Raw genomic sequence first — 13162 nt, 5'->3', positions numbered from 1 at the left:
TCCTTTTCCACAGTAAATACTGATGCAAAATACTCATTTAGTATCGCCCCCATTTTCTGCGGCTCCACGCAAAGGCCACCTTGCTGATCTTTGAGGGGCCCTATTCTCTCCCCAGTTACTCTTTTGTCCTTAATGTATTTGTAAAAACTCTTTGGATTCTCCTTAATTCTATTTGCCAAAGCTATCTCATGTCCCCTTTTTGCCCTCCTGGTTTCCCTCTTAAGTATACTCCTACCTCCTTTATACTCTAAGGATTCATTCGATCTATCCTGTCTATACCACGCGATCTATTTGTCCCAAGCAAATTTGGAACATGCCTTCTTGCAAAGATTAGAAGATTTCCCATCCACAATATTTGAAGAATTTTGTGCCAAATTAAATCAAAGATGCTTCTGAAGAATGGTAATAATATTTCAGGAATACAATTTAAGCATCAGGCCAGATGCCAAGTAAATCTTTCCTACCTTCTGTCCTAACTGTAAAGATAATTGCTTAATGGGATTTTTCCCTCTACAACAGCCATTTCGTGGTTTATGAGTGAGATTGTTAATTACTTGTAAAGAGAGACATTTTTGCATTAGTTGCCATTCCTCAACAATATAAGTGAGACTTTTTCTTAAAAGAGTATTTGCAATTTATGAAGGGAACTTTCATCCGTTAAGTCTGAGTAAATTTGGACTCTCAGATAGTTGAAGGTGACAAGGCAGATTCTAAAACATGACTACCCATTTTGGATCTTTCTCAAGACTTGTAGGATTTGTGTTGTCCTTTTCTGGCATTTCTGATCAAATGGCCTTGTGTTTCAATTTTACTAATTTCAAATTGCTTATTTTCAACACTAATGCACTTTTTGTACACCCATTTAAATCTGGCCCTGTGGACAATTTAAATTATTTGATCCATGAATTGTCAGCACCGTGAACACATTACCCTGCTGACCACATGATAAGTGACTTCACCAGTCTATATGAAAACCAGCCTCATGCGGCAGAATCTTCTATTTGCATCAGCATCTGAATAAATGGACTAATTAGCAACTAGTTGCTGTGACCATATATATGGAAATAGGAGTAGGCCATTCAGCCCGTCATTCAGTGAGATCATGGTTGATCTGATCATCCACCTTCCTGCCTTTTCCCCACAACCCTTGATTCTTTTACTGATTAAAATCTGTCTCTCTCAGCCTTGAATATACTTGATGACCTAACCATGACAGCCGGCTGTGGTAAAGAATTTCACAGATTCCCTCCCCTCATCTCTGACTGAAATGTGCAACTTCTTATTCTGAGATGATCCCAGATTCTCCTACAGAGGGAAACAACCTTTTAGCATTGACTCTGCCCGGTCCCCTCAGAAACTTGTTTGTTTCAATAAGGCCGTCTTTCATCCTTCTATATTCCCACAAATTCAGAATTTTTGTGGTTATTTTGATTTGCTGAACAAGCTGTCTGGTCAGCTATTAACTGAATTTGCTAATCAAAGGAGAAATCCACTGAAAAACATTACTTGGAATGACTTCATTCGGGCAAAAGTGTAATTTTGCCAAGCCTTCGTGTTTTGCAGAACTGCTGACATTTAGCTCTTTCATAGGATGAAAGTGAGCTAATGAAGATTCCTTGAGGTAACTTATTCCAATTGCTGCTTTAAGCGATTCCAAGATTAAAAACAAGCAGTTAAGATTTTAAACTCACAATACTAAACAAAATGGAAAAAAAAAGCAGCAATGGGCAATTATCCACACTGAAAAATAAGTACAGAAATATGAAAACAAAATATCCGTAGGGGAACCAAACACAGTGCTGTGAATGCGATTTCAGTAAAACTATAAGACACATTTGAACACTTATACCTGAACAATGTACATAAAGGCTTCCCAAAAGGGGTCAACAAGATGTTTCTAAAAACAGGTTAATTCATATGATCTGTGCAATGGAGAGCAGATTCTGCATTAGTTTGGGAATTAGTTCAGTCCCCACAAGCATAGTTGCTCATGTTGAAAGATATCAGCACAAAATCAGTACTATAGTATCAGTATCACTACTAATAGGATAACAATTAAAAAAAAAATCAGGATTAGTCCCTTGCTTTGGCTAATAGTAATGGATACAAAAAAAAAGTAGGTGGAAAAGTCCAGTGTTCCTGAACTTAAAACCCAAAAGAACTGCTGTAAATCAGAAACAAAAAAACAGAAATTGCTGGAAAGGTTCTCTTCCCATGTTGCCAGACCTGCTGAAATAAGAGTTAACTTTCAGGTCTGGCGACCATTCCTCAGACCTCTGAGAGTCACCGGACCTGAAATGTTAACTCTGATTTCTCTTCACAGATGTAGCCAGGCCTGCTCAGCCTTTCCAGCATTTGCTGTTTGAGTTCCTGAACTTGTTTGGATCATCTTTGGCAGTGAGAAGAATTTGTCATTTTACCTTGTTGAATTGGTCTAGAGTTTGTTCTTCTGTCTCTAAGATGTGCATTGACTAATGAAGGGAGCGTTTGACAGCTTGATGAAGCACTCAACCTTTCCTTGTTTGCTTCTTCATATACTGAAGTTAACCAAACCTTTCAACAAGTGCTGCACTTGGAAGTTTGTGGAAATAAACATACTTGCAAATGAATTGTCTAAAAGCAGACCTCAGAAAGCTCTTATATAAGAAATGGACTTTTGCAATTTCCAACATCTAATACAATTCTCCAAATTAATTTTTAACTATTGAGATACATTGCAACCAGGTAAACTAGGTGCAAACATATTTAACCTCAAAGAACTTTCATACTTTGCTTCAGTCAGCTTGGGCAATGACAGTGAATTTAAAGTATCAAAATTTAACAAATGAAGTGGTACCACTGTACTGTTATTTGAATTAATAACTGTCACATGTACCTTGCTACAAAATTACAGCTCTCTTGCGCTATCTTTAAATGCAAAAATAAACCATAAAGGCTGATTTTAAAAATGAAGAAATAAAGAAAAATGTCCAACTTTCAAGTCCTTCTTGTTAAGAGTTCAGTCGTGGGCCAGGGGCCTGATGAGCCTTGCCATTGCTGCTGGAACCAAAGTCAACACTCGCCCTCACTGACACCCTGACCAATGCAGATACCATTGACACTGCCTGGTACTGTACCTGTCCAAATTCACTCCACTGCTGCCACGAGTCTGCTTTGAGCTCAACCTTGCCAATGCAGCCACCAATGCCTCTGGGTCTCAAATTGGGCCCAAACCATCTCTACCTCCTTGAATCTGTGCTGGACACGGACACCATTGAAAACAAACTATACTCTGCAGTAACAGTCACGAGTCAATGTTAGGACCGCCTTGATAATCTAGAAGCCACCAGGAACGCAAACTCTCCTCCAATGTCACAAGTCCGTACTGCTGGGCCTACTCACTGCTGCAAAGTGTTGCCACATAGATTGCTTCACCATCTGAGGAATTATGAATGATTCTCAACATCACATCACCAGCGAACATCCCCATTTCTGATTTTATGGTGGAGGAAAGGTCATTGATGAAACAGTTGAGTATGGCTGCACCTATACAACTACCTAGATACCTGGTTGTAATGCATCCCAATAATACTATGAATGCTTGCTAGATATTTGCCTGCTATCTTGTTTGGGCATGTGTGTAAGAGACCAACAAGGGAAAAACCAAGTCAATTTGCTGGATACCTATAATTTTACATCAATTATATGTGCTCACAGCAATACTATCTATTTTCTTTACTTAGATCTGTTCCGTGCAGTGACTATTGACTTTTACTTTAATCTTTCCATTAAGGTGAACAACTTCACATTTTCCCATATTACATTCCATCTGCTCAATTTTTGCCCACTCAACTTCTATCTAGGGTTGCATCCTTGTTATGTCATCATCACAACATATTTTCCTACCTATCTTTGTCATGATTCGGAGATGCCGGTGTTGGACTGGGGTGTACAAAGTTAAAAATCACACAACTATAACCTGGACTATAACCTGGTGTTGTGTGATTTTTATCTTTGTCTTGTGTTATGAGATATTATATAAATTTGGCCAGTTTTCTCTAGAATTTAGAAGGTTAAGGAGTGATCTGATCAAAGTCTTCAAAATATTAACAGGAAAAGACAGGATAGATAAAAAATAAACTATTTTCACTATTAGGAATTTTAGAACCAGGGTGCATAATCTGAGAATGAGGGCCAAACCAGTTCAGGAAAGATGTTAGGAAGCACTTCTATACATAAAGAAACACTCTGCCACAAAAAGCAGTGGATGCTGAATCACTTGGTAGATTTAAAATCCGAGACAGATAAATGTTTGTAACGTAAAGGTATTAGGAATTTGAACCAAAGGTAGGTACATGGACTTAGGCCACAGATCAACCATGATCTAATTAAATGGTGGAACAGGTTCAAAGGAGCTAAATGGCATTCTTCTGTTTCTATGTTCCTATCTGCAAATGTGGCCATGATGTCTTTGACTGTCTCATCTGAGTCATTGATATACATTTACAAAGTTGAAGGCACACCACAGACCCCATGCAGATCCCCACTCATCACATTTTGCCAAACTGAGAAAGATTCATTTATGCCAGCCAGCCTTCTAACCCTACCAGTATGTTACCCCGACGCCATGAACTCCCACTCTGCACAATGCCCTTATGTGGAACCTTGTCAAATGACATTTGTAATTAAGTGCAGTACAACAAGCTCACCATTTCCCATCTTGCACGGTATAGTCAGCCACAATTTTACTGAATGGCAGAGGAAGGTTAAGAGCTTCATCCTTTTCTTAGTTCTGATGTTACAGCTGCAGACACAGATGGTAATCAATTTTCAAACGCAAGTTCCTCGCAAATAGCAAACAGAAAATGATCAGAGTGTTTGTTTTGGTGATATTCATTTGGGGTCAATTAACGGTAGCCACACGGAGAAAATATTGTACTTAAAATAGTGCCTGGAGATCTTTTATGTTTATCTGAGGTATATATACAACCTCAGTATGAAGACTGCTGTATCTGAAACAAAATCGTAGCACAAATGTGTAAATAAAATCATGTAGAAAGGACAAGGGCTTACATTCCCAAGACAAAGGAGCATCTCAAGTAAATAAAGTCATAAAAAGGTGAATAGAATATCAGGAACTCAGTATAGATATAGAAGTTAAAAGATAATTGTCAATCTATATGAAATCTTTGTAAGTCAATAGTGTGAATATTCTGTAGCCTGAGCTTTACCCTACTCATACAAATCTCAGAAAGTAAGTGTGAAGTCTAGTTTTTTAGATTAGATTAGATTACTTACAGCGTGGAAACAGGACCTTCGGCCCATCAAGTTCACACCGACCCGCCGAAACATAACCCACCCAGACCCATTCCCCTACATTTACCCTTCACCTAACACTACGTGCAATTTAGCATGGCTAATTCACCTAACCTGCACATTTTTGGATTGTGGGAGGAAACCGGAGCACCCGGAGGAAACCCAAGCAGACACGGGGAAAATGTGCAAACTCCACACAGACAGTTGCCTGAGGTGGGAATTGAACCTGGGTCTCTGGCACTGTGATGTAGCAGTGCTAACCACTGTGCCACCATGCCACTAATTGGCGTGAGGCAACACAAAGACCAATTGAAAAACTGAGATAGAAAATGTTTTTGGTTCCTAAACAGAAGGGGCTTTTCATAGAAGACTGAATGTAACATACTGAACAACTTTATTTAAATGACACATTTAACATTGCAAAGCATCCTAATGCAATACTTGTGACAAAAGAACCAGAACCAGACAAGACAATATTAGGATAGATGACCAAAACCTTAATAAAGTATCTTAAGAGGGGAGAGATGCACAGAACCAGAGTTTTAGGTAGGAAATTCACAAGGTTAGAACCTAGAAAACTTAAGACATGGTTAAAGTGAATCAAACCAGCCATGCACAAGTGTCTGTAACTGCAGAGATCTCAGAAGGTGAATTGACCAGTGGAATGTAAAAAGGTAAAGCTATGGAGAAACAGTAAACCAAGGATAAAAATTTCAAACGTGATGTTAGATAAGGAGCCACAGTAGGTCAATGAGCATGATGGGTAATGAATTAGGATGCGAGCAGATTGTTTGATTAGTACAGGCCTTTTTAAGTTTAAGGTGAAATCGGCCAGGGAAGTACCAGACAAAAAGGTGAGACAAAAGTATATTGAAAGTCAGGACTGAGACAGAAACATTGCATTTTTTTAATACGTAGGACGGTGCACCTATGGAATGTCTGAGAGATGGTGACTGGAGGAGACAGCATGTCAACACATATAAAGGGGTTAAATGAGGAACAAATTTGAAAAAGAAAAGGATATGGGAGCAGAGCAGGCACATTAGACCTGTACTTGTGCTTGTACCACTGGACCATTTATTTTAGGAGTTAAATAGTTGCCTCAGCTAATATACATTATGTACAAAAATAGACAACCACTTCATCTAAAATCTGGATTTTGATTTAAGCAAAGGATAAAATACTGTTGTTGGTTAATTCACCCTACATTGATTCTGAAGTGTTTTCTGTTCTTTTTCTAACATGATTGCATTTGAAGTCTACGTCTGCCAACTGAAGTCTCCAAGATCAATTTTTTGAGATTTTTAGCAGCATTCAAAAAACTATATTCCAGAACATTCACATGGTTCATTTGATAAATACACGTCAAAGCTGCACCACATTAAACAGATCAATAACAGCTCAAATTTAACACTCATCCAAAGTAACAAAGAGATTGGTCACAATGCTCTCAACCATTATGTGGAGGACGAGAAGAAAATATTTCAATCCTGACTGTTCAGCGATTACTCCAAGTGTATTTGAGAACAGGGATGGTTCAACATTCATAAGTTATATTAAAATAATCAGGAGTTACTGTTCTCCAACAAAGTTTGCACTTTTACATAATGGTTAAAGGAAGAAAAGAGTTAAGGGCCAGAAACAGAAATAAACTGGAGAAACTCAGAAGGTTTGCAGCATCTACAGAGAGAAATGGAGTTAACATTTCAAACCCACTGACCTCTTCGTCAGAACAGATGAAGGGATATAAAGAGGTATTGCTTGAATCGAGCTTAATTCTTCACGTGTAACATATATTTTATATACACACACACACACATACACACACACTCATTCATCATTCTCACTCCTGATGCATTGTTATAATGTACTTCATAGCTCATGAATAATTTAAGAAATTATGCTTGCAATATTAGAAATTGAAGACTGGGCTACTGAATTACAATAAGGTAACAACATAACATCTGAAATGACTGTTGCACTTTCAAAGCTTACAGTAGCAAATCCAGTTAATTTCACGTCACCTCCCGATAGATACACTTGATTTTAGGAAAATTCATCCTAGCTTTGAAGGAGACATGCCACACAGCTGTTTTGAAAGAAAGCACCCACACAAATGACAATGAAATCTGTTGAAATTTCATAGACCCAAAACTTTATTTTGAATAATGCACATCTTTTCATTATTGTGCAAGTTGGGAAGGAGAAAATGAGGTGAGAATTAATAGGTTAAAGATACTTCCTCCTACTCCTGGAACTTATAACCCCAATAATATAGGAGATTGAGTTCAGATACAGTGGTGTGATAGATTTTAGCCTATGAGTTTCCAAGGCATACAATCATTTGCAATACAGCAATGACCAGCAGCCTTGGAAGAGTTGAAGTGATAAATTATTTGGGAAATGTCAACTTAATATCAGAGAGGATGCAATTCCAAGTTCATTGGAAAATACGTGGAGATTGGGAGAGGGGGTTGCAAAGTGTGGAATGAACTTTATCCCATACCTGATTTTCACTAAATGATATGACCTCAATGAATAACATGAAAAGATCAGATGGGTAGACATGGGAAGGGATAATGGCTGGTAAGGAGAAAGTGTGGACCACAGATGCTGGAGATCAGATTCGGGAGTGTGGTGCTAGAAAGGCACAGCAAGTGAGGCAGCATCCGAGAAGCAGGAGAATCGACGTTTCGGGCATAAGCCCTTCATCGGGAATTATAGCTGACAACACTAGCAATAGCAAAGTTAGAGGAGGAAGTGGTAGGTGATAGATCACTGACGTTACTTTTTATCTTCACTTCTTAATTAGTGTTAGATGAAGGTGAACTGAAAAACCTTTATCTTTAATCTAAATAAAACTGAAATACACAGCAGCAGATATATAGACAAAAACAGATTGGTACTCATTCTATTTTCAAGCACAGAAATTCCCCTTTGTTTCTGAATTAGTTCTAACTTTGCTTCAATTTCCACTTATATACTTATATATATTCCACTTACATACATACATACTTCTGAAAAGAAACAAAGACTACTTAGTTCACAATCGACATAATTTCTCCATTAAACAAGTCACACAATTACTCAAAAAGGAGAAAAGCGACTATCAAGCCCCCAAGACATCTTTAGATCAAAATTCCACATCAACCTTGTACAGTGTTAATTTTACAAGCATGAAATGAGATTGTCTATATTTTAATAAAGAATCAATAAGCAGTATTGATTTTAAGGCAAGTTTCATCACTAATTTAATAGCCACCCCAAGCAAAATGGACCTGAACTACATAGAAGACTTGCAACATCACTTTAGATTAAAACAAAATAAGTGAATGGGTTCAGAACTTTTGCTCGAATAGCCCTGGAGTGGAAGCCAGTAATGGACAATAGTATTTAGACTGCAAAAAAAGTGGAGAACCAAACATCTTTCTTTCTTAATCCATGTTTATATGCAGCTTACATTTGTATCCCAAAATTGGATTACAGCCCTAAAATTATCTTATTGTATTGCAGCAGAGTTCTCTCAGACAGCTATCCAAACAAACCAAAACTGAGTGTTTAATTGCTTCCACTTCTCTCCTACAAATCTCCCTGTTTGCCTTGCAATGTCTTTTTCTCAATGTCTTTCAAGCACTCTTATCATGAACTCTATGAATCTCCCACAAATTTTCTTCCCCACAAGTTTTGCTTTGTTACCACTTCCTTAGCCTGTGCCATGGTAGTTCACCAATATAGAACATGCAGGAAAATGGAAGGCAACAGGTGGGTTGGAAGCAGGTACAAAATTGAGGTGAATTGGTTGGATTTGTCAACACCGTGGAAGAAAGGGGGTGTCCTCTATTCAATAGAATCTCTTTTAGGCAGTCTACATAGTAGCAGAGACACCAGAAATGTGTGTACTGGGCATATTTTGCAACAATCACTTATTGCCAGACCACGACACATTTGACTTTCCTTATACTGAAATATGCTTATAGCTCAAGCTCTCCGCATACACAGTAAACAAATTCAATACAGGGATAACAGACTAGTGGAAACTAAATTAATTTTGTACTAAAAATGGCTTTGCAGTAAATGAATAATGGAACTGAACACATTTATAAAGTCTTCTAAAGGTGGTAAACATCTCAAAAGTGATCAGCAGTTTTTAAAGGTGCATCAAGGGCTTTCGGGATGGAATTCTAATGTTTGTGCCTGAGGTAGCTAAAAGCATAATGGAGTGATTAAAGTAGGTGGCGTACAAGATCAGAACTGAGGGAGCACAAAACTCAACTGTGTTGAGATGGGAGCTTCCAGGTCAAAGAGGGGATCAAAGCAGACCAGAATTAAATACATGTCAGCAGGAAATGAATGAATGCGAAGCTATTGCAGGTTAGGATGACATATTGAGTTTTGAATACCCCAAATCTATGGAGGTCTGTGAGAAAAGCATAGGATTTGGCAAAGAGATTTATCATAAGCACAAGAAGAGTTTTAGCAGCAGATGAGCTTGCACTGAGCAAAGTCAGACAAACTCCAAAAACAAACCTTCCAGCTCAGCGAGCAAACTTACGTCCAAACGTCAGACAATATTATGCACATGGAGGGTAGTGGTCTTCATGACTGCAAGAACATGTAGTCAAAAACTGACCCGAGTCAAATACAATAACAAGGGTACAAATGAGCTGGGCTGGTCTCAAGTTGACAGGGAGTGTGATGGGAGTTGGTAGCAGAGGAATAAAGTTTGCAACAGGAACTGAAGAAAACCTTCCAATCCCAATATTTAGTTGGAGGAAAATACTGCTTCCAGTACTGGACGTCAAGAAAGTGGCACAACAATTTTCAGCTATTTGGAACATGTTGCTGCAATGGGGTGGGGAGATTTTTGAAGAATTTTAGAGATGCACTGGCATTGCAATATGAATAAAAGCAATTGCTTTGGATCTGACTGGAAGAAGAATGAAACCAGATATGTTCAGTCTGACACAGCTGAATAACAAATAGATGAGAAGAGGATGGTAGAAAGAAGTCTCAAAGGCTGCTGGCAGGTCAAGAAAAGATAACACACCATACAGAAAGAAACAATAAATGAAATTTATGGCTTCGGTTAGAACTGTTTTAGTACTGGCAGGAGTGGAAATCTTATTGGAACAATCCAAACATGAATTTACAGAAATAAAATGAACAGGTAAGTTCAAGATATTAAGGGTTGGGGGAGATGGAGATGGGCAGAAAGATCAATAACTTTTTCTGAGAGGGGTGTTAATGACAGATTTAAGGGGAGAGTAGTTCCAGGGGACAGAAACATTAACAAGAGTAACTAAGACGAGGTGAGAACTTCTTTAAAAGTAGATAATTCAGGTGGCTGGCAGTTATGTAGAAATAGAGTCAATGAGCAGCAACGAGTTCCACAGACTCTGACAAGATCTTCTTGGAGGGCAGAAACAAAAAGAAAAATGAATCAGCAAGAGGCCAAGATTGCTTCATGATTCAATATCTACCTCATTTTCAGCTTGCCCCATTGCTCTTAAGTCACTGATTCAGTGTCTAAAATATATTGATCTCAACTGAACTGACAATTATCTCGGTCCTAAATAATCAACTCCAGATCCTGACTGCAGATTCCCCAGTCAGAAGGAAAAGTCCTTCTTACACATACCCTGTCAACTCTTAGAAACTGTTTTTCAATGAGATCACCATTCATTCTTCTGGACTCAAAGAATATAAACCTATCTCGCGAATAACCTGCAACAGCAGAGTGCATTTGCAAGGTCCTGGATATAAACCTGAATAGTATGCAGACTGCAAGCTAAACACATATAAAGTTATACGTTTAGCACACATTTTAATCTAAAATAATTCCAGGTGTAACTTTGGAAAGCATTGTACAATGAAAAGCAATCTTGGCCTCTTGCTGATTCATTTTTCTTTTTGTTTCTGCCCTCCAAGAAGATCTTGTCAGAGTCTGTGGAACTCGTTGCTGCTCATTGACTCTATTTCTACATAACTGCCAGCCACCTGAATTGTACATTGTACAATTGTATATTGCAAGAATGTTAATGGGTTTGTAATACCCATTAAGCACCAACATGCTGATCTATTTTTCTACAGAATTCAAACACATGCAATTTAGATCAATTTCATATCTTTCCACTGGAAAACAAACCTTAATGGTACAGAAACTTTTTTTTTTAAAAAGTTCTTCAATTGCCAGAGTGATATCCAATCTAATGTGCTGTCTTCAACAACCAGTGGGAAATAACCTTTTCATAGGGAATGACCCTGCCAAAACCCCTCAAAACAATGCACTGAGCCAGTACAGTATATTAGCAAAACTCTTACCCAAGGATTAGCAGACTTAATGTAATCACTGTAAGGGTATGCACAGGGTGGAATATGGGAAGTTCATAAAAGAAACTACGAATATTAAAATACCACAGAAGGATCAGGTACTCCTGGTTTACGTACTAACGACCCCCCCCCAGTACAAGTGGGAGTCAGACCTTTATATTTTCCAGAAGGACATAAAAGTGTGGGCACTCTTTCTTTAACTGAGTGGGGAGGCTGCCATTTTAGATCGATCACCAAACTCAAAACACTGCAGCAGGTCTGGGCCCCTCGGCCGCCTCCCACCACCCCCCGTCCTCATCCTGCCCATTCCCCAAGCCTACTCCCAGGGCCAGCACAGGCCCCTCCCCCAGCAGGAAATCTCCTCCCCCACCCCGACACCATTCCGGGACGGTGTCAAAATCGAGGCCGAGGCCTCAGCGATTCGGAGCAGGCCGCGGAAACGGCGACACTCACATCTTGCGCTGCCTCTCCAGCTCGGCTTTCTTCTCCTCCTCCTCCCGCTTCTGCTTCTCATCCAGGCTGCTCCTCTTGCTCAGGTTGCGGCCGAAGATGTCGATACGCTCCGGCGTGGTCCGGCAGCGGGAGCGGGAGCGCGACTCCCGGTTGGCCGCGTGCCGGCGGCTCTTCTTCTCCCGGGACTTGGAGCGTTTGCGGGGCCGCTCCTTGTCCCGCGAGTGCGAGCGGGTCCGCCGCTTGCCGTGCTTGCTGCTCTTGGCGTGCTTCGAGCGCGACGAGCTGCGGCTCCGAGACCGGCCCATCGCCACAGCCACCGGGTGTGGTGGACGCTCCGGTCGAAGGCTTCCCCCCCCCTCCTCTTCTCTCTCGTTGGGCGGGGGCAACCTGAACGCGCTTCCCGCCCGCTGCTCGAGTATCACCGCTCCCCCGGCTTGCAGGGCTTCCAGCGGCCGCAGGTTCCCCGAGGCCTCGCCCACGGAGACGCGGTGGAAACAGCGACAAAATGGCGGCGCTGGTAAATATGGCAGAGCGGCTTCGGCACCTGCACCCACAGTGCACCGCGCCTCCGGAGATTGCCGAGCGGCTTCGGCTGCCAGCGCCCCCTGTGCCCTTTGGTGGGGGAACGTCACAGCGTGCCAGCCATGTGTGCGCGTGTGTATGGACACATCCGGGAGGCTGCTGTGGTGCAGTGGTAATGTCCATGCCCAGTGAGCTAGGTGAACCGCGTTCAAGTCCTCCACTAGCTCTAGAGGTATGTAATAACATCCCACTTCAAAATTGCTCCAGATGTGTACAATAATACCTCAGAAAGGCTAGCAGATATCTGACAGGGAAAACCCTTGTTGGACAGTGGTTGTGTCCCTGCCTCTGACTCAGGTTCAAGTCCCCTACCTGCTCTAGAGGTGTGTAATAACATCGCAGAACAAAATGACGTGATTCAAAGATATCTGACAGAGAGAGCTTTTATTGCACAGTGGTACTGTCCCTAACTTTGAGCCAGGAAGCATAGATTCAAGCTCACCCCCCACCACCTACTCTCAAGGTGTAAATTACATTAGAAAACAGATTGTGTGGAAGATAG

General features: G+C 40.5%; 1 protein-coding gene across 1 annotated transcript in view; it reads right to left on the bottom strand.

The window, feature by feature from the left end:
- The window catches only part of arglu1b (arginine and glutamate rich 1b), a 28766-nt gene extending 16156 nt beyond the window's left edge, over nt 1-12610 (bottom strand). The window contains exon 1 of the mRNA XM_043691181.1: nt 12079-12610. Coding sequence (XP_043547116.1) covers nt 12079-12383 — 305 coding nt within the window. The 5' untranslated portion in view covers nt 12384-12610. The remainder of the gene's footprint in view (nt 1-12078) is intronic.
- Between the last annotated feature and the right edge of the window lie 552 nt (nt 12611-13162).

The sequence above is a fragment of the Chiloscyllium plagiosum genome, chromosome 6 (genome assembly GCF_004010195.1).
Source record: "Chiloscyllium plagiosum isolate BGI_BamShark_2017 chromosome 6, ASM401019v2, whole genome shotgun sequence".
NCBI classification, from domain to species: domain Eukaryota; kingdom Metazoa; phylum Chordata; class Chondrichthyes; order Orectolobiformes; family Hemiscylliidae; genus Chiloscyllium; species Chiloscyllium plagiosum.
The sequence above is the reverse complement of the archived record's forward strand: the minus strand, read 5'-3'. Positions and strand labels throughout refer to the sequence as shown.